The 22,704-nt window shown below is 35.6% G+C and overlaps 1 protein-coding gene across 2 annotated transcripts in view; it reads left to right on the top strand.

The window, feature by feature from the left end:
* Nucleotides 1-22,430, top strand: part of ZNF570 (zinc finger protein 570) — a 31,963-nt gene extending 9,533 nt beyond the window's left edge. For both annotated transcript variants that reach the window (XM_065925887.1, XM_065925886.1), the window contains 3 exons: nucleotides 4,342-4,468; nucleotides 4,787-4,882; nucleotides 16,455-22,430. In XM_065925887.1, the coding sequence (XP_065781959.1) occupies nucleotides 4,342-4,468; nucleotides 4,787-4,882; nucleotides 16,455-17,809 (1,578 nt within the window). In that variant the 3' untranslated portion in view covers nucleotides 17,810-22,430. The remainder of the gene's footprint in view (nucleotides 1-4,341; nucleotides 4,469-4,786; nucleotides 4,883-16,454) is intronic.
* The last annotated feature ends 274 nt before the right edge of the window (nucleotides 22,431-22,704 follow it).

A 22,704-nucleotide genomic window follows, 5' to 3' on the forward strand; every position in this document is an offset into this window, starting at 1 on the left:
CTCTCCCATCTTGGACCTAATTGGCTCTAAGCAGTTTTCTTACAACCATATCATTCTTAACAAAATCTACTTATCTAACTAATTGTAATCCAATTTTAGAAAATCCTGATTATGCATAACTCTTTTTAGTATTTTTTTTATACTTTTTTACTGAAAGCACACTTCCTGCTTTCCTTTAGCAACCAAGAGCTAACTTTTATATTAACATTTTATAGATTGGTGAGCATAAATACCAGTGATAATTTCTAAAACCCTTGCTTTTTTAAAACATTTTAGGATGGCATCAAACATTATTCATTTATGGTCCCAAATCTCTTTAGTTTTTCTGTAAAAGGAAATCAGTGTTTAGTAGTAAATGTTTCAAAATCCTATTTTATTTGGAAATGACCTAATTATTTAATAGACTTCTAATACTTAATTTAGTACAACCCTTAGAAATTCAATACGCCAATCTGGGGAGACTATTGTTCACAGATATTTTTAAAGAATACAAACTCATATCTCATTTACATTTTTTAGAAGTTTCTTCACTCGAGGTAATTTCTTTATTGACAAACTTGTAACAGATATAATATTTAACTTATATTAAACCTAGGTTTAATATTCTTCTTGATGTTAATTACTCTAAGACATGTCTATATTAGATAGGTCAACAAACAAACATTAATATCAGGTATTTAATACTGAATATTTCTCAGTTCACCTGAACCTGGAATTTATTGTTTAATTTAGAATTATTTGATTTGTAAGCGCTTACCTTTTTTTAAGCCAATTAAATAGAGCTCATTTACAAATTAACCTAAAAAATATTACCCAGAAACAAAAACATACCAAGACATATTTAGACAGACACACTGCAAGATCTAGCTTCATTTTCTAAGTTTGGTCATGAATTAGATATTACAATATAAAATTTAAATAACATTTTAAAAGGCTTTTTTTCTTTTTCTCTCAGTCTCAGGAGTTAGAGATGGTCTAGATAAGTGTTCCTGAGAGCCCTGATCTCAAGGCACACGGAAAGAAAATCAAGTTTTAACAAAATGGCGGCAGGTCTAAATGGTGGCCAGACAAAGCAAAACGGCCGTCACAAATCACAACACAGAACAGAGTTAAAACACACACATATAAACCTGGCAGTCTTCATCAGACACTCCCTTAAATACAAGAATGCAGTCTCTCAGAAAACCTTCTATAGAGACACAGAACTTCAGATGTCTCTAAAGATTTCGAAAGGAGTAAAGGAAGCCAGGTTGAAAGAAGGAGGAGGAGGAGGTGGGAAAGGGCAGCAAAAGGGGTGGCCTTACAGACGTCTCCTGCCACCTGCAGACACCCAGGCGTTACGGGACTTTTCCCTGGGCTTCCAGAGAAGGGAGGACTGGAACTCGGCCCTACCAGAAACCAGACCAGAATTCGAGTTTTCTGCCAAGAGGAGGTGATCAGTCTCCAATCCACAGCTCAGGCTGAGGCCCTTCGACCAGATTCCTGCGTCCAGGACCGGGGGACTAGAAAAACGGGAAGGATAGGAAGGGCTAAGGAGAGGAAAGAGAGAGGGAAGGGGAGAGGTCAATAAATTCTCTTGTTCCTTACCGGTCGGGGCACTTTGGCCGGTTGTCCGCGTCAGAAGGAGACCAGGGACAAAAGGGTCCCAGTTGCGGCCGCTGGGTCTGGTCCATTGGCAGGCAAGCTGGCCCCTGAGTACCCCGAGTGGTCAGGATGTCAATCTCAGCGAAGATGTCCCTTCGTGGTCGCCATTTGTTGCAGGAAGGGGGACCCCTTCTAGGGCCCGAAACTGGGCTCTTGTCTAACACTCGGAAATGTATTGTCCGAGGCGACACATGCTGACAAAGCAAGAGATTTTATTGGGAAAGGGCACCCGGGTGGAGAGCAGTAGGTAAGGGAACCCAGAAGAACTGCTCTGATGCGTGGCTCGCAGTCTTGGGTTTTATGGTGATGGGATTCGTTTCCGGGTAGTCTTTGGCCAATTATTCTAATTCAGAGTCTTTCCTGGTGGCGCACGCATCGCTCAGCCAAGGTGGATGCTAGCAAGAGGGATTCTGGGAAGTGGACGGACAGGTAGTGTCTCCTCTCGATCTTTCCCGAACTCTTCCAGCTGGTGGTGGCTTATTAGTTCCGTGTTCCTTATCAGGATCTCCTGCCATAAAACAACTCATGCAAATGGTTACTATGGTGCCTGGCCAGGGTGGGTGGTTTCAACCAGTGTGCTTCCCCTAACAGTTTGAGGTCAAATATTTTCAGAGGTTCTTTGTTAGAGGTCAGATATTTGAAGGTTAGAATTTAAGCTCCTTGTATTGACACTGTAATTATTTTCATTGACTGTATAAATGAAGGACTCTGAAGAATATGTATATCATATATAAAAAATTTATGTGCTTATTATACATACCTATGTAAGCTAAGGAAAACATTTTTGGAAGCATGTATATGACCAAACCAAACAGGAACATTTCTGCAATATATTAGGAATATTATTGCTAGGTCAAAGAGGAAGAAATTCATAAACTACTTCAAAAAAAAAAGTTACTGAGTGTTGAAAAACACTTTAAGAATACTTAATTTTCTTGCTCAGTCGCTAAGTTGTATCCAACTTTTTGTGACCCCACGGGCTGCAGCACACCAAGCTTCTCTGTCCACTATCTCCCAGAGTTTGTTCAAACTTTATTTTGTAGAGAGTTTTTTTAACTATGACAAAATTGAATAAAATGCCCAATAAAATAATCTTGGTTTGACAGATTCACCTCTTTTAATTTTGTAAAAAAAAAACCCAGAAAATAATTTACATGTGTGTATGTATCCCCACACACAAACACATTATGTATATTAGTTTTCATTAGATGGTCACATTATGGAAACCTGGAATCCAGCTGAATCATAGCATAACTCCAAGTTTTTAAGAACTTTGCTTCAAAAAAAAAAAAAACCAAAAAACAGAACTTTGCTTAGTCCATTTAGGCCAAAATACTATTATAAATGGAAGACTCATTTCTTTCTTTTTTTTTTTTAAATAAAAAGTTTTATTGGAGAAAAATAGAACCACCATGTACACAGGGAAAAGAGCACAAAAATTCAACTGATACAGAACTGAAACTCACAACTACCCAATGTTGTTTGTGATTACTTTTCAATTTCTTAAATGGCTTCCCTCAGTTTTTTAAGTAGTCTTGCCAATTTTTTTCAGCTGAAATAGCGTCAAGTTTTCAAAAAATTAAGAGCCTCAGTGAAGGGACCACCTTTTAAGATAACAAAGGTGACACCAAGAGTCTCCTAATAGGACCAATTCTACCGAAAAATTCCTGAAGCACATAACTACTGAGTCTGGTAGAACAGTAGCTCAGAGACCATCAGGGATTAGTTAGAACACTGACTCAGATGGTCCAGTATGCAGAGAGGGCAAACAAAAAAACTGCATTTCCCTGTCAGATGAGTTCATGTAAGAAAACCAAGGAGATGCTAAGAAAATGCAGGCAATGGCTGCTCAAAATAATTAAGAAGGCATTCTAAATACCACATATTATTAGACAACTGTGTGTAAAGTGATGCAACTAGAAAACAGGCAACTTAAAAAAAAAATATGGTCACAGGTCTTTGAGAACTCAAGAAAACAATCAATAGCAAACACAAGAGTTGAAAGTCTTCTCAGCTGAAGGGTGAGAGTGAAAGTGAAGTCGCTCAGTCGTATCCGACTCTTTACGGTGGACTGTAGCGCACCAGGCTCCTCAGTCCATGGGATTCTCCAGGCAAGAATACTGGAGTGGGTTGCCATTTCCTTCTCCAGGAAGATTCATTTCTTTACACAAAATTTTAAGTGTTCTGGATTAAAGTATTTGCATTTTAATGGAATTGATGATTTGTTTTGCTTGGTATAATACAATTTTGGGAGATACAGTAAGCTCTTTATGGTCTCATTTTACATCCTCTTATAGCTTCTTGACTTTTGCAAAACATTCATTCATTAATTCACTTTATTTAGAAAATATTTGAATAAGCCTCATGTGTGCCAGATACTGTTCTGTAACTGGGATATAGCAGTGACCAAAACAAAAACATACTCTGCCCTCATAGACTTTATATTTTAGTGAAGGTGGGGAGCAGACAATAAATAACAGAATAATTAAGTACCATGGTTAAAAATAAGCAGGGTTAGGGGAATAGGGAACTGGGATAAGAACATTGCTGTTTTTATTAAGAATGATCTGAGAAATACAAAAGCCCTGGGGGGGGACATTCTGCACATCTGAAGGTGTATCTGGGAGCCCCGTGTGCCTGGGACAGAATGAATGAGGTGAGTATGGGAAGAGATAAGGTTATTTCATTTCATTTCAGGAGTTGGTGACCTTCAGAGATGTGGCTGTAGACTTTTCCCAAGAGGAGTGGGATTGCCTAAATCCTTCTCAAAGGCATCTGTACAGTAATGTGATGTTGGAGAACTACAGGATCTTGGTATCACTGGGTAAGAATGTCTTTTGTAAAACTGAGCTTCTACTCATAAGGGTATCATTGTGATTTTGGGGGTTAGCATCTGTAGTGCTTGGTTGAATGTCTGCTGCCTGTGCCAAAGTAACAGGTTAATATTTGTGAGTTGGCAGTGAATGGGTCTGTTATTAATCTGTGTTGGAAGTTTCAGCTTCCCTGTCCATTGTATGCATGTCCTCATCACATTTTTCTCTGACTTACTTTAAGCTCCTTCTTCCCCAATGATCAAATAATTGGATGTGAGTTCTCAGTTATCTACAGCATGACCAAATTTGGTTTCTTTTCATATACGCAGGACTTTGCTTTTCTAAACCAAGTGTGATATTATTGTTGGAACAAGGGAAGGAGCCCTGGATGGCGAAGAGAGAGATGACAAAAGACTTGTACTCAGGTGAGTAAAGAGGAAATAGGCAGGCAAAAACCTTTGCAGGGTACAGCCCAGCTTGACTCAAAGGTAGCACCTCTTCACTCTGTTGTTTGCATGTTCCTCTCAAATGTTCTGGGTCTTAGTAGAAACTTGAGTCCTTTGAGGTTGTTCTTGGAAAGCTGATATTCTGAACTGTCTCTCCTTGCCCACTTTACCCCCTCTTCTCTGAGTCCCCTTACTTTTCTAGTTTCATAAGCATCTTCCAGCCTTTTTGTTCTGTTTTGTTTTAATTTTGGCTGAGCTGGGTCCTTTTACAGCACACATGATTTCTCTAGTTTCGGCTCAAGAGCTTCTCTTGTTGCAGTGCACGGGCTTCTCCTTGTCGTATGTGGGTTTCCCTTGTTTCAGAGCTTGGGCCCAAGAGCTTGGGGGCCCAGTAGTGGTGGCGCGTGGGCTTAGCTGCTTCGCAGCCTATGGAATCTTTGCATCCATTGAACTGGAATGCAGATTCTTAACCACTGGACCACAAGGGAAGTCCCCTCTTCCAGTCTTTACCAAGCTCAGGTGCACAAGCCTCCCTCAGCCCTGTGTCTGGCCCTCCATCTTCTGTCTGCGTGAAATTTCAAAATAAAGCTTTCAACATCCAAAGGAAAAAAAAAAAGAATCTTTTCCTAATCTGATGACCTTTTGAGCTCTATGCACAGCTGTAACTAAAGTAACAAGTTCAAACCCTGACACCTACATGAAGTGAAAAGTTGAGCAACTGACTTAATCTCTCTGTGCTTTTGTTTTCTCATCTGTAAACTAGGATAATATTTTTAAAGTGCTTTCAGCAGTTCCTATCTCATATTACAAGCTCAAAAGCTGTTAGCTACTAGTATTATAATAGTCATAATTTATCTCTGAATGCCTCATTTTTCTTTTAATGGTCAGTTCATTCATTCTTTTAATCAAGATTATTGAATTTGTACTTTAAACAGGGTACTTGCAAGATGCTAAGGTGTTATACAAAAATGTAAAAAATCAAATAATTGATAGGCTTGTAGAAGAAATACAATATAGCTGTAAACAGCATATATAAAAAGAAAGCTGATATAAAGGAAACTCAGAGAGAGGTGAGAGAGGATAATTGAGAAGATAGTCTTTAACAAAAACAGGTTAGAAGCTAGAAAACATTTAAGAGAGAAGAGGTTAAGAGTTTAGCTTTGTGGTATAGGAAGGATTTTCATACAGACATAGGATGCATTCAGGTAAAATGGAAGACTAAAGTTCAGAAGAAAATTAGGGTCCCTGTAAACATCTCTGTCAATACTACTCCCCATCTCATTCCACACCCATCTCAACTACCTCTCCCCAAACTTTTATGTTCTTGTTCAGATTTCTAAGAAAAAATTTTGATGTGGAACTGTAGTGTTAAAGAAGACATGGCTAAATTTTATTAATTATTATTATTAAATATAAATTACACACACATAAATATATATTAGCCTAAATATGTAGTTTAAGTAATAATATAACAAAAAATGAACCTATTTCTTAACTTAAGAAATAGATTATCAGTGCCATTTTAGGCCTTTGAGGGTTCCTTCTTAGTGATGTATCGCTCCCTACCTTTGGCCTATCCCTACCCCTCAGTAGGGTAACCATTATCCTACAAATTTGCTTATCATTTCTTAACTTTTCTTTGTAGTTTTGCCATATATATCCCTAAGCAAAATATTTATATTTGCATATTTTCAACTTCATATGAAAATGGAAATACATTGTGCTGGTAATTCTGACTTTTTCAACTCAAAATTATTTTTCTCTGATTCATCTATATTGATTTTAGTCACTATTTTTCATTGAGTTTTTATATTTATAAAAGGCTATTTTGATTTCCTCTTTTGTTAAGTGCCTGCTCAGTCCTTTGTTCAGTTTTAGAGATATATATTTTTGTATGAGGTATTGTTGATGTACATATATTTCAGGTATATGACATAGTGATTCAGTATTGTGCTATACAATATATCCTTGTTGCTTTTATTTATTTATTTGGCCACACTGTGCAACTGGTGGGATCTTAGTTCCCCAATCAGGGTTACCTGGGCCTATGATAGTGAAAGCACAAGTCTTATACTCCCAGTATGTCATATCTTTATCCATTCATCTGTTAATGAACAGTTAGGCTGTTGTAAACAATGCTGCTATGAACACTGAGGTGCTTGTATCTTTTTGAATTAATGTTTTCATTTTCTTTGGATATATACCCAGGAATGGAATTACTAGATCATATGGTAGTTTTCTGATCACATTTAGTTTTCTGAGGAACCTCTGTACTGTTTTCCACAGTGGCTGTACCAATTTACATCCCTACCAACAGTGTAGGAGGGTTCCATTTTCTTCACATTCTCACCATCATTTGTTATTTCTGGTCTTTTTAATGATGACCATTCTGACAGGTATGAGATGATATCTCATTGTAGTTTTGATTTGTGTAGCCTATGATTTTTGATATTTTAAGAAACCTTTCTGTATTCTGAAGTCATATAGGTATTCTCAAACTGTCCTCTAAAGAATCTTCTTTACATTTAGTGCCACAGTCCAAAAATTGATTTTTGAGACTGAAGTATTTAATTTCTACTCCTTATGGAAAATCAAGTGTCCTAGACATTTACTGAAGAAGTGAGCTTTCTTTGCTTATTGTCCTGAATGTTACCTCTTAATATATCAGGTTATATTTGGTTGGCCAAAATCTTCGTTTGGATTTTTAGTAAGATGCTACAGAAAACCCAAATGAACTTTTTGGCCAACCTAATAGTATATTTATGAATCTGATTTTGACCTCTGTTGCATTCCATTGATTCTGTTTCCTTTCGCCAGTACCACACTTTTTTTTTAACTTATTTATTTTTAATTGGAGGATAACTGCTTTATAGTATTGTGTTGGTTTCTGCCATATATCAGTGTGAATCAGCCATAGGTATATGTGTGTCCCCTCTCTCTTGAAAGTACCACCCTATCTTAAAAAAATATTTTAATGTAAAAACTGAATATTTGTTAGAGTGAGTCCCTGTACCTTCTTTACTGTTCTTCAGAATTTGCGCTTTGGACATCTAACTGAAGTTTAGGTCAGCTTGTCAGTTTCCACCAGAAAACAACAAAAAGCTATTGGCTTTTGGTTTAAATTTTATTTATTTTACATACTGCTTTTGGATTTTTTTTTCTATTTGTAAACATCGTTTATTTTTCCGTTTACTTAGATTTTTAAATTCTTTCAATGTGTTTTATAATTTTCTCTATAAAGGCTACACACATCTTCTATTAGATTAATTTCTAGACATTTAAATTTTGTTCCTGTGTTAAATGTTCTCTGTGTTTTCAGTTTGTTGCTCATACACAGAAATAAAGTTAACTTTTATATTTTGACCTTATATCTAGCAACATTGGAAAACTCACATTACTGTTAGTAATTTTTAGATTTCCTTTTCTCTTTCTGTGGGTGGGTATGTCTATGAATAATGGCAGTTTCTTCACTTTAAATTCTTAATCCTTAATTTCTTTTTTCTGTTATCCTTAGATCGCCAATACAGCATGAATCAAAGTAGTGATGGCAGGTATTTTTATCAACTTCTGGTCTCAACTGAAGTGTTTTGTATATGCTAAGTCACTTCAGTCATGTCCGACTCTTTGCAACCTTATGAATTGTAAGCCCATGAGGCTCCTCTGTCCTTGGGGATTCTCCAGGCAAGAATACTGGAGTAGGTTGCCACGCTGTCCTCCAGGGGATCTTCCCGACCCAGGGATTGAACCCACATCTCCTGCATTGGCTGGCAGGTTCTTTACCACTGCGCCACCTAGGAAGTGCTGTAATATTTTGTTATTAATAATTCTGATGTTTAAAGGTTTCTGGTAGATACCCTTTCATTACCATTTGTTAAGAGTTTTGATTATAGAAAGCTTTTGAATTTCAATAAGTGTTTTTCTATATCTGTAAGTGATTAGATGATGTTTTCTTTTTTATGTAGTGAATTATATTTTTAATGTTGAACCCATCTTGTATTCCTGAGACAGACCTATCTTTATCTTTTCCATTCATAGCTAGTTGCTATCTGCCGATATTTTCTTTAGGTTTTTTGCATCTGTGTTTGTCAGTGAGGTTGGCCTTCAATTTTCCTTTTGCGTACTCCTTTTCAGATCTTAGAATCAAAGTTGTCCTAATATCATAAAATCTTTTTCTTCCTTAGAAGATTTTGGGTAAAATAAATGTTTGTGTTTGGATGTCTGGTAGAACTTTGTTCATGTTGGCCTGGTATTTTTTATGTATGAAAAGAATTTAATAATTCAATTTCTGTTATAAGAATCTATTTTTTATTTCTCCTATAGTTGTGGATATGGTATTTTTCTAGAGATTTATACTTCTCATGTAAGTTTTCAAATTTATTAAAGTTATTATTTTCTCTTATCTAAAGTTGGTAGTATATGTAATCATCGGAGAAGGCAATGGCACCCTGCTCCAGTACTCTTGCCTGGAAAATGCCATGGATGGAGGAGCCTGGTAGGCTGCAGTCCATGGGGTCGTGGGGTCGCTGAGTTGGACACGACTGAGCAACTTCACTTTCACTTTTCACTTTCATGCCTTGGAGAAGGAAATGGCAACCCATTCCAGTGCTGTCTATGGGGTTGCACAAGTCTGACACGACTGAAGTGACTTAGCAGCAGCAGCAGTATATGTAATCATGACCTATTTTTCCTTCTAAAAAGAGAGAAACAAATCTTTCAACTTATTAATGTTTTCAGACATTTTTTACCTCACTGATTATCTCTAATTTATCTTTAGATTTTTGTCAGGTAGTTCTCTGTTTTATTCCTCCTACATTTTTATGCTATTTTCTTTCTTTTAAAATATTTATAAAAATTTTGCTTATTTTATTTTTGGTTGTGCTCGGCCTTTGTTGCTGCGTGCAGCCTTTTTCTGATTGGGGTGAGTGGGGGCTACTCTTCATTTTTGTGTATAGGCTCCTTGTTGTGGTGGCTTCTCTTGTTGCGGAGCACAGGCTCTAGGCACACAGGCTCAGTAGTCGGAGTGGGCTCAGTGCTGGGGCTCGTGGGCCTTAGAACGCACTGGCTTCAGTAGTTGTGGCTTGTGGGCTCGGTAGTTGCAGCTCACAGGCTCTAGAGCACTGGCTCAGTAGTTGTGGCACACAGGCTCAGTTGCTCCAAGGCATGTGGAATCTTTCTGGACCAGGGATCAAACCCCTGTCCTCTGTATTGGCGAGGAGATTCAAATCCACTATACTACCAGGGAGGTCTTGTTTTTTTTTATTTTTAGCTTTTAAACTTAGATAATTCAGTGTTTTTGAGGCTTTCTCTTTTCTAAGCATTTAAGACTATGTTACGAATACAGTCCACATGTTTTGATATGTGGTATTTTTGTTGTCAGGTATATCTTAGCATTTTCTAATTTCCACTGATTTTTTTTTTCTTGACCATGAATTATTTAGAAGCTTTAAGTTCCAAATTTAAGTTTTTGTTTTAACTACATTGCAGGTGGAGGATATGATCTGTTTTAACGGTCTGTTTAATATGCATGCTTTGAAGTACTTTGAAGCCTATCTTATGTCTAGTGAGTAAAGTTTGATAAACTATGTGTTCTGGAAAATGTCTGCTGCTTGTGTAGTACAGCATTTGAAATATGTTCATTGGATTAAGCTTATTTAATTGTGCTGGTCAATTCTGAGTCTACTGATTTTTTTAAAAAGTCTCCTTGAGCAGTATTATGAAAGTGTTTTATAATATGTTTTGGGGATTATCTTTCGGGTAATCCCAGAAAGATTATCTTTTGGTGAATTCTTCTATTATTATTACTCTTTATTTATTTTTTTATTATTATTACTCTTTAATGATGATTCTTCCCTTTACTATTTAGCTTGATAGAACTTTATAAAGGCCTGCTTTTGTTACTATTTCTTTAGTGTAGTTTTCTTTACTCCTTTACTCTCTTCTTTGTGTTTCTTTTGTGAACAGTATATAACTAAACATTTTTTTGTCCAGTCTTATAATCTAATTGTGTTATTGTTGAGTTTAGCAGTTCTTTATGTATTCTGAATATTAACCTCTTTTCAGATACATAATTGGCAAATATTTTCTCCCATAATCTCTGTGGGTTGCCTTTCACTCTGTTGATTGTGTCCTTTATGCACAGTAAGTCTTTAATTTTCATGAAGTTCAATTTGTCTACTTTTTTCTTTTATTACCTATGCTTTTGGTATCATAACCAATAAATCATTGCTAAATATAATGTCATGAAGATTTTTCCCTATGTTTCCTTCTAAGAGTATTTTAGTTTTAAGTCCTAGGTTAAGTCTTTTATCCATTTTGAGTTAATATTTATATGTGGTGTAACAACTTCTTTGTTTTGCATGTGGATATTTAATTTTTCTAGCATCATTTGTTGAAAAGCCTGTGCTTTTCCCCATGGAAAGGTCTTGGCACACTCATCAAAAATCATTTGACAATATATATAAGGATTTATTTCTGAGCTCTCTATTTGCTATTCCATTGGGGTGTGTATATATATATGTACATATTATATATCTTTATGTCATATCACAGTGCTTTGTGTACTGTAGCTTTGTAATATGTTTTGAAATCAAGAAGTGTGACACCTCCAACTACCCTTTTCTTTTTCAAGATTCTTTTGACTATTCAGAGTCCATTAAGATTACATATGAATTTTAGGATTGATTTTTCTATTTCTGGAGAAATCACTGGGATTTTGATAGGTATTGCATTGAATCTGTAGATAGCTTTGGGTAGTGTGGACATAATAGTGTTAACTTCTAATCCATGAACACAGGATGTCTCCATTTATTTACAGTTATCTTTCATTTCTTTCACCAATGTTTTATAGTTTTCATTGTATAAGTCTTTCACCAAGATTAATTCTGAAGCATTTTATTCTTTCTGTTGCTGTGGCAAATGGAGTTGTTTTCTTAATTTTCTTTTCAGATTGTTCATTGTTAATGTATAGAAATGCAACTGACGGGTGTGTGTTGACTTTGTATTCTGATTCTGTGCTGAGTTTGTTATAAAAAGTGTTTGTTTCTCTTTTGTGGAGTCTTAAGAATGTCTCTGTGTAAGATCATGTTGTCTACAAACGGAAATAATTTTATTTCCTCTTTTCTAATTTAAGTACTTTTTATTTGCTTTTCTTGCCTAATTGCTCTGACTGGAGTAATTTCTGACTTCAGTTGAATTGCTTTTTTTAATTACTCAGTCTAAAGTTTGATCAGTTTTGTTGATCTTACTGAAAAACAAACTCTTGGTTTAATTGATTCTTTCTATTGCTTTTTAAATTTTCTGTGTGGTTTATCTCTGCTTGAATCTTTGTTATTTTTTCTTCTACATTTGGTTTAGTTTGCTGTTTTTCTAGTTTGTTAATATTTATTTGATATTTTTCTTCTTTTGTGATGTAAAACTTCACAGCCATAACTATTTCTGATGCATCACATAAATTTTGGTATGTTGCATTTTTATTTTCATTTGTTGTAAGATATTTTTAAATTCCTCTGTGATTTCTTCTTTGACCCACTGGTTGTATAAATGTGTGCTGTTTAATTTCCATGTATTTGTGGATTTTCCAGTTTTTATGTTGCTATTGATTTCTAGTTTCAGTCCATTATGATTAAAAAAGATACTTAGTATGACTTAAATCTTTGAAAATTTATTAAGATTGTTTTATGGGCTAACATATAGTCCATCCTAGATTCATGTATATTTTTTGGTGTACTTTAGAATTAAAAAGAATTTTTTTTTAAAGTCACAATATTTTTGTTTTGGCCATACTGTTTGGCTCACAGCATCTTAGTTCCCCGACCAGAGATTGAACCCAGACCCATGATAGTGAAAGTGTTAAGTGCTAACCTCTAGACCACCCTGGAATTTCCTTAAAAAAAGAAAAAAATTCTTGCAATGAGTTTGCCAAACTGTAAAATCTGAAAGGACAGCATTCCATAAGATTGTGCTTATTTCAGACACCAGCTGCAAGTTGGGGCCTCCTTGGGGCCACCCTCATTTCTGACCAGCTGGCTGCACATTTGAGAATGCCTACAGTCACCCTCAGGTTTGATAATTCACTAGAATGACTCACAGAACTCAAGCATATTATTATGATTACACTTTTACTGTAACAAAGACTGCATATCAGGATTAGCCAAAAGGAGAGGCACCAAAGGTGGAAGGCTGGGAGAGTTGCAAATGTAAGATTTCAGTTGTCATAAGGGCCCATCAGGCATCTCAGTTTTCCAAAAGAATATTACCAGCCAGGGAAGCTCTCTTGAGCTTCAGTATCCAGAGTTTTTTGTGTTTTGGGGGGGGGGGCGGTGGTGGTGGCAGGGGGAGGTTAGTTTTGTTTTGTTTCAGTATGTAGGCATGACTGAGTCATTACCCAAGGTGACTCAACCTCCAAGCCTTTCTTCCTTTCCCAAAAGTCAGACTGATATGGTGGCTCAAAGCTCCAACTCTCAGATCATATGGTTGGTCTTTCCAACATGGTTTGCCTCCAGCCTGAGTCATCTCCTTAGCCAGAACTACCTAAGGAGTCATCATGAGTCACCTTATTAGTGTTAACTATCAGGTGTGGCCCAAGAGGCTCCATGAATAACAAAGACCTCCTTCCAGGAGTTCAGATGACTTAAAGGTTACCTCTTGGGAAACAGGGACAAAGGCCTGCCACATTCTTTATCGCACAGTTCTTTTAAGAAATCACAGTAGGCTCTGACTGTAATTGAATGAACATAATAAGTAAATTTAATGAGACTTTGTAACTTTGTTGGTTTCTCATATATAAAAAGCAAGGTGTGCATCTTCTCCATTTATTCAGTTTTTAGGGGGTGGTCCCTTATTAGAATTGTAAAGTTTTTTCCTTATGCTTTCTTCTATTGCTTTTTAAAATTGATTCTAAAATTGCAAGATAATATTCTTATTTGAAAAAGAAGTATAAATAGTATAATACTTTCCCATATAGCTTCTATATTCTATTATGTGCCTTTTATTTATCTATGTGGTGTTTTGCGAGTCCCAATGTATACTTTATATATAAAGAAAGATAATTCTTATTAATGGTTACTGTTATTAGCCATTGTTTTATTAATTATTTTCATGACATTTCTTTTTTCTTTTTATCTGCTGTGTGTGGTTTCCAAGATTGTAGTTCTGCTGTGTGTGGTTTCCAAGATTGTAGTTCCCTGACCAGGGTTTGAACCTGACTCTCCACAGTGAAAGCATGGAATCCTAACCCCTAGACAGCCAGAGAATTCCCTTTGTGTCATTTCTTAATAATATATTCCAAACTGTGTATGTTATTGTGAAAGTGTATTTTATTCTTTTTCAGTATAAATCATTGAACAAGTTGATTTTTATTATAACCTTTAATATCATGTAGTGTTAATGTTTTCACCTCTGATTTTTTTTCTTGCTTACATTTGCACTTCTTAATATCTTTTGGTTTCTCCTCTTTTCCTGAATATCTTTATGTTGGAGTGCTCTGAGGTTTATTCCTTTGCTCCTTTCTCTTCTACATATGCTCATTCTCTTGATAATATAGTCTTGTTAAATACCATCTATATGCTGGCAACTCCCAATTTAAAAATCTCAAGTCCAGACTTCTTTTTTCTTTTTTTGAGGTACAGTTGATTTAGTGTGGGCTTCCCTGGTGGTTCCAGGATAAAGAACCTGCCTGCCAATGCAAGAGACACAGTTTTGATCCCTGGGTTGGGAAGATCCCCTGGAAAAGGAAATGGCAACCCACTCCAGTATTCTTGCCTGGGAAATCCATGGACTCAGGAGCCTAGCAGGCTACAGTTCATGGAGTTGCAAAAAGTTGGACACAACTTTGCAACTGAGCATGCACTCATAGTTGATGATTTAGTGTATTATATTAGTTTAAGGTATACAACATACTGGTGCAAAAGTTTTATAAGTTGTACTCCATTTATAGTAATTATAAAACACTGTCTGTATTCTCTGCTTTGTACAATATATCTTTGTAGCTTGTTTTATGCATAGAAGTTTGTACCTCTAAATCCTCTGCCCCTATCTTGCCTCCCACTGTGTCCTTCTCCTTACTAGTTTGTTCTCTGTCAACAGTGTGGGAGGGTTCACTGGCCAATGTTGACGGCGGTTCCATCCTTCCACTGTTCAAACCATAAACTCGGAAGGCATGTTTGTCTTATCTCTTTCTGTTACATTCTGTATCCAATCTGTCAGGATATCTTCTTGGCCTTTCCAAGAGGAAAAATTAAATAGAATCTGACCACCTCTTTTTATCTTCATTGATACCTCTCTGGTTTAAATAATTATTATTTCTCACATTGATTGCTACAATAGTAGGTCCCTTTTCTTCTCTTGCTCTCCACCTTCCAGTAATTTCATTATACTGTAACTAGATGTCACTTCTGTACTCATACCACTTCAGTGGCTCTCCATCTCACTCAGTAAAAGCCAAGTTCCTTAGGAAGCCTATAAAGCTTAAATAATCTAATTATCCTTTACCTCTGACTTCATCTCAGCCCTCTCTAGCCACATTGACCTTCTTGTTATTCCTCAGAAAAACCAAACATGCATTTGCCTTTAGGCTGTTTCTTCTGTCCAGAAAGTTCTTTCTGTGAATAAGTGACTAACATTTTCACTTCCTTCAATTCTTTGCTTCAGTGTTAACTTATTAATGATTCCCTCCTTTGACTTCACCATCACTCCTGATCTCTCTTATCCTGCTTTTCTTTTTCCATAGCACTTAGTACCTTCTAACATACAATAAAATTTACTTATTTAGCATTTATTTCTGGTCTCCCCAAGAATGTAAGATCCATGAAGGTAAGGATCTTCATTTCTTTCAAAACTTGTACCTGGCACAAGGAACAATGAATGTTCTTAAAAGAAGTAACTGTAAGAGTAGAGATTATTTCCTGTATTATTCATACATGCATAAAATTATAACCAGGTCCAACCACCTACACAAATCCTTCTTGACCTATGATTTACTGTATTGATTTCCTTATAATTCTAATCATTCCTCTTCGAGTTTGTTGTTGTGGTTCAGCCACCCGGTCGTGTCCAACTCTTTGTGACACCATGGACAACAGCACATCAGATTTCTCCGTCCTTCATCGTCTCCTGGAGTTTGCTCAAACTCATGTCCATTGAGTCAGTGATGCCGTCCAACAGTCTCATCCTCTGTTGCCCCCTTCTCCTCATGCCCTCAATCTTTCCCAGTATTAGGGTCTTTTCCAGTGAGTCAGCTCTCACATCAGATGGCCAATGTATTGGAGCTTCAGGATCAGTCTTTCCAATGAATATTCAAGGTTGATTTCCTTTAGGACTGACTGGTTTGACCTCTTTGCAGTCCAAGGAACTCTCAAGAGTCTTCTCCACTCTCCTCCTCCAATTACTCCATGACTTATTTTCAGTTATTGGTTTTGCAGTCTTCAGAACTACAAAAACCAGTGTTCTTGTGGGTCTTATTTGCTGTTAAATTCACATACTTTAGGATGCACTTTTATAAATGTACTTTCTTGTACTTAATAGAGGAGAATTTTTTATTATTATTATTTTTCAGATTGGGAATCTATGTGTGAGACTGAAGAATTAACCCCAAAGCAGGACATTTATGAACCACAATCATCTCAGAAGGTAATAGAAAAACTTACAAGCTATGGCCTTGAGCACTCCAGTTTGAAAAAAGAATGGAAATGTGAGGGCCATCTTGAAGGGCAACCAATGAATCAGAAAGCATGTTTCAAGGAAGAGACAATCACTCATGAAGAAGCCCCTGTTGATGAAAGAGTACAAGAATATAACAAAACTTGGAGAAGTTTCCATCCCAACACACTACTTCATACACATCAGATAATCCCCAAAGAGGAGAAAATACATAAACATAACACACATAAAAGCTTTAAAAAAAAATCAGTTGCTATTAAGCCTAAGAGTATCTATACAGAGAAGAAACTTTTGAAATGTAATGACTGTGAAAAAGTTTTCAGCCAGAGCTCATCCCTTACTCTTCATCAAAGAATTCATACTGGAGAGAAACCCTATAAATGTGTAGAATGTGGGAAGGCATTCAGCCAGAGATCAAATCTTGTTCAACATCAGAGGATTCATACTGGAGAAAAACCTTATGAGTGTAAGGAATGTAGGAAAGCCTTCAGTCAGAATGCACACCTTGTTCAACACTTGAGAGTTCATACTGGAGAAAAACCTTATGAATGCAAGGTGTGTAGGAAAGCCTTCAGCCAGTTTGCTTACCTTGCTCAACATCAGAGAGTTCATACTGGAGAGAAACCCTATGAATGTATTGAATGTGGGAAAGCATTTAGCAATAGATCATCTATTGCTCAACACCAGAGAGTTCATACTGGTGAGAAACCTTATGAATGTAATGTCTGCGGGAAAGCATTTAGCCTTCGTGCATACCTTACTGTACATCAGAGAATACATACTGGAGAGAGACCCTATGAATGTAAGGAATGTGGGAAGGCTTTCAGCCAGAATTCACACCTTGCTCAACATCAGAGAATTCATACTGGAGAAAAACCTTATAAATGTCAGCAATGTAGGAAAGCATTCAGCCAGATTGCCTACCTTGCTCAACATCAGAGAGTTCATACTGGAGAGAAACCCTACGAATGTATTAAATGTGGGAAGGCTTTTAGCAATGATTCATCTCTTACTCAACATCAGAGAGTTCATACTGGAGAGAAGCCTTATGAATGTAATGTTTGTGGAAAGGCTTTTAGTTACTGTGGATCCCTTGCCCAACACCAGAGAATTCATACTGGAGAGAGGCCCTATGAATGTAAGGAATGCAAGAAGACTTTCAGGCAGCATGCACACCTTGCTCATCATCAGAGAATCCATCTTGGGGAGTCACTCTCACCACCCAATCCAGTCAATCACCAAGTCCTGTAGACTGTTTCATAAATACTTTTGGAATTTATACTCTCCATCTCTAATATTGCCATCCTAGTTTAAGACTCATCTCACATGGATCACTCTATAGCTCTCTTTTTTTTTAAATTTTTTAAATTATGAAGGTATGATAACACATTTACAGGAGACTTGGAAAATACAAAACAAAGTTACATAGTTCCACTATATATTACAATTATTTTTTTAAGTAGATTTTTAGTTGGAGTTTCAATATCAAACTCTCAAAAATTAATAGAGTGAATAGGCAGAAAAGTGGAAGGATATAGTAGAATAGAAAAGCAGTATGAACCAATTCAACATAATTAAGATTCATATAATTTTCAACCTTACAACAGTAGGATACAAGTTCTACTGAAGTTCCCATAGACTATAAACCAAGAGACTCTGTAACATACCCAGGGATGTAAAATGCGGTGCAAGTTTCATGGTCTAAAAGTTTTGAAATCATACAGAGTCTGTTCTCTTATCACTGTGGAATTATGTTAGGAATCACTATCAAAAGATATTTGAAAATAACCTACACAAAAAAGAAAAGAAAATAACCTACACATTTTCAAGGGTAATGTGACATTTACAAAGAGAGATCTTTGACAGCCATCAAAAGCCTCAATGAAGTTAAAAGATTAGAAAAACACAGGGCGATTGCAGAGAAGAAAGCATGTAAATGAGAAATTAATATCAAAATTAGAAATTAATATCAAGGATACTTTAAAAAACCCATGTATTTGGAAATTAAATGGCCACTTTTAAATGATGGGTATATCTAAGAAACCATAGTAAGGAAAATTAGAAAATATTTGTAACAATAAAAATGAAAAGAGAATTTATCAGAATTTCTTTCATGCTCAATGCAACTAAATACAATGTGGAATCTTGAGTAAGATATGAAGACTAATAATGGACTCTAGCATAAAATTTTGTGAAATTTGAACCAAATCTATACTTTAGTTACTGTATCACATGTTAATTTCTTTTTGGTTGTTTGTTTTTTTAACAACATAGTATTTCTTTATATTCTCGGAATTGAAGTTTCAAGCATCATTCAAAAAACTTTAAAAAATCACTAAAATAATAAGCTTTCTAGACTTTTAGCAGTAATACTAGATGCCAGAATAAATGGGACTATATCAAAGTTTTGAGTGAATATAAATTAGAAATCTAGCATTCTATTCATACTTAGTCAAACAAGTGGAGCCAAAATGTCATAAATTTTTTAGCTAAGCAAAAATTCATATTTTCTAAAATATATATTATACATATTATATATATATGTATGTATGTATGTTTACAAAAGCTTTTCTACTACGCTTGATAAAGGCTTGAGAAAGAACAAAAAATGAGACAGATTGGAAAACCAAGTAAATGAAATGGGAGAACTGAATATGAAATAGAAAAAGTGAAACTAGATATAAAAGATCATCATATAGTCCAGTTGTTCTTAAACATGGCTGCTCATTAGAATCACATCTGGAGTTTTGGGGAAAAAAGTAATACCTGGGCATTTGTGTTTTTTAAAAATTTCCAAGATATTTCTAATGTGCATCTGGATTTTCAAAAGTGATTACTAAAATGGTAGTATCAGCTATAGAATTCTATTCGTTTCTGTTGACCAATCATGAGGATCACTCTATAGCTAAGAGATCTTCCTGTATTAACTTTTGGTCCCCTTAAATTCATTTCCCACCATGCATGCAAAATGATCATTTTCAAGTTTAATAATACATCACTGCCTTGCTGTTGTTCTTTAACATCTACAGTCTTTAAAACTGTCACGATGAATTTCATTATCTAGTTCCTATATACCTTTCAGCCTTATTTTATTTGTTTCTCTCTCAGATCTAGGCACTTATGAGGACTAAGAGCTTAGATTCTGGAAAATCATAGCTCTCCTACTATTCTGGCTTTGTGTGAATTTGAGTAATTTGCTTGACTTATCTACAACTCAGGGTTTTCTTTAATTCTTAAAATATGGATAATAAAGGATACTGTAGTGTAGAAATGTGAGTATTAAATGAAATTGTCTGTTGTACATTGGTGCATATTAAGTAAGAAATCTGCATGCAAAGTACTTCACCTAGTGCATCAAATATAGCAGATCTTCAATTAAATAATAATAGCTAACATTATCGAGTGCCTACTATGTACCAGGTACTATTCTACACACTCAACATATATTAACTCATTTAATCCTTACAACTAAAACAAGATTCCTTAGTAGACAAAGAACATCCATGAAAAGCAGCAGGTCACAACTGGGACAACCTAAAAACTTTAGAATATATGTAGGAGTGTTTTTACTATAGGCAAGTAACAGAAGTAGAACTATATAACACAGCTGGTTTTAGGAGGTTTCTAAAGAGAAAGAATTAGATAAACTAATTAAAGAAAATGAAGGTTCACTGGGAAAAATACAGAACTTCTATTTAGATCAAGCACAGAGTATTGCACTTAACTCCAAAACCTCAAGAAATTCATACTGCAGCATAAAAAGACATCAGTCCCAAGTAATAGTATGGGTTAATCTAGGTGATTTTATCTAAATTGTTTCATGCTACAGAAAAAAATACAAAGTGTATAAATTTTTATCAGGTGATTATAAAACTGAAATCAAAAGGGGATTGAGAGAAGAAAATTACAAACTACACACACACACACACACACACATATACACAGTTTCACTCATTCAGTGAATATTGAGTAGCTGCTGTTTGCCACACACTGATTTAGACATGAGGAGACAACATGATCGATACAAAGACCAGATCCTCAAGGAGTTAAAACAATAGATTTTCTAGGTCCAGAAAACTGAAGAGTAATAAAATAAATCAAAGGATATTATGTAGCCTAGGCTGGAGAGACTCAAGATAATAAAGATTCATTATTTCTGATTAACAAATTCACTGCAATTCCAACAAAATTCCTCAATAGGCCTTTTTGCCCTTTAATTTCCCACCAAATCTTAAAACTTTTAAAATTAATCTATGAAGTGTGAATTCTAAAGAACACCAATAAAATTATTGAATCTAATCTATTTGTAGAAAATTTGCATATGATAAAGATGATTTAAATACCAGTAGAGAAAAAAATAAATAAATACCAGTAGAGAAAGAATGGATTTGGGAGTAGTAAAAGAATTGACAGTATACATCATGGCAGTGAGAGAAACAAAATCACAATGAACTATTTCAAAAGCATCTCAGTACTAATTACTGAAAAGATGTGGAGCAGTAGAAATAATGATACAATGCAGTTGAAAATACAGTAAGTCCACTACATACAAACCAAGTTGCAAGCTTCCAAAGATGTATATGTGCATTCACATGTCTAGTCATGTAAGTTAGTCTACATGTCTGGCGTACCTTGTGACATGCGTCCACCCTCTATAAGTAGCTGTGCTTTTGTGTACTTCACAGTATAGAGCGCAGTAGTACAGTATCTTTATTTCAAGTCCAGGATGTCCAGAAGCAAGCACAAAAGCAGGCAGTGATGCAGCTGATATCTTCTATTGCTGACAATCCTTCAGCTCTACCATATCCTATTTCCCTCCAGTCAGTAATTCTTGCCTGTTCCCTTGATGCCAGCCCCTGTATGCCCGCTGTTTCACTGTACTACTGTACCTTTCAAGGTACTGCACTATAAGATTAAAACTGTGTTTATTTTTTGCTTTTTATGTATTATTTGTGTGAAAAGTCCACAGAATTCTTGAGGCAGGAATACTGGAGTGGGTTGCCATTCATTCCCTTCTCCAGGGAAAGCTATTACAGTAGAGTTCTACATAGCCAATTGTGTCAGTTGGGTACCCAGGCTAACTTAGTCAGACTTGGAAAAATTGGACTTACAAACATTCTCTTGGAACAGAACTCATTCCTGTGTAGGGGACTTACTGTAGTTTTTTAAAAAAAGAATTTGTCAATATCTAGTAAAGTTGAAGATATGGATACTCTTTGACCCAGAAATTCAACTTAAAACCTCTACAGAGCCTCTCGTGTTCAGGGAGATGTACATGAAGACCCATTTCAGTGTTTGTAGAAATGAAAAGTTTTATGCAATCAAAAAAATCATTGGGGTTTAAATGTTAGACTTGAAGTTGAAATGAAGGAACTAGAGATATTTGTATCAACATGGATATATCTGAGAAACAATACTGAAACTGAACTGGGGGTATTTTGTATGATATGGTTCCAGTTTGAAAACAGGCAAATCAAAATTATGTATTTTTTCATGGCTGAATACCATATGAAAATAGTGTAAAAAAAAAAAAAAAAGAAAGAAAATAGTGTAATAACATTCATGGAAATAATCATCAAGTTGTGATGACCTCTGGAGAGGGGGAAAAAGGAGAAATCACTTGTTGAAAAAATAAGCAATCACGGCCAATTCTTCTAAAATAATAAAGCTGGTGTGGGGTTTTATTCTCTGTATCTTTCTGTATATTTAAACTATTTCATAATTAAAAAAACATTTAATTTTGCTTTTGTCAGTTATTTCTTCACTGTACCTCAGACATGCCATATTCACCATTTATTCAACTCACAGTCACCATTTTCTTCAGAAAGAAGTTTGTATACAATCGACTTCCAAATGCAATCATTGTTAATCTGGTGACTTTTCCTCTAGGGATCAGTGTTTTGAGCATGACTGTATTTTTATGCTGGGAGTTTTATAGCCTACTTACTACACATTCCGCCCCCCCCCCCCCAGCTTTACTGAGGTATGATTGACAAATTAAAATTATATATACTTAAAATGTACAATGTAATGTTTTGCTATATTTAGAAAGAAAAAGAAGAGAAACTGAAGTCGCTCAGTTGTGTCTGACTCTTTGTGACCCCATGGACTGTAGCCTACCAGGCTTCTCTGTTCATGGGGTTTTC

This window comes from Muntiacus reevesi, chromosome 2 (assembly GCF_963930625.1).
Source record: "Muntiacus reevesi chromosome 2, mMunRee1.1, whole genome shotgun sequence".
Taxonomy (NCBI): domain Eukaryota; kingdom Metazoa; phylum Chordata; class Mammalia; order Artiodactyla; family Cervidae; genus Muntiacus; species Muntiacus reevesi.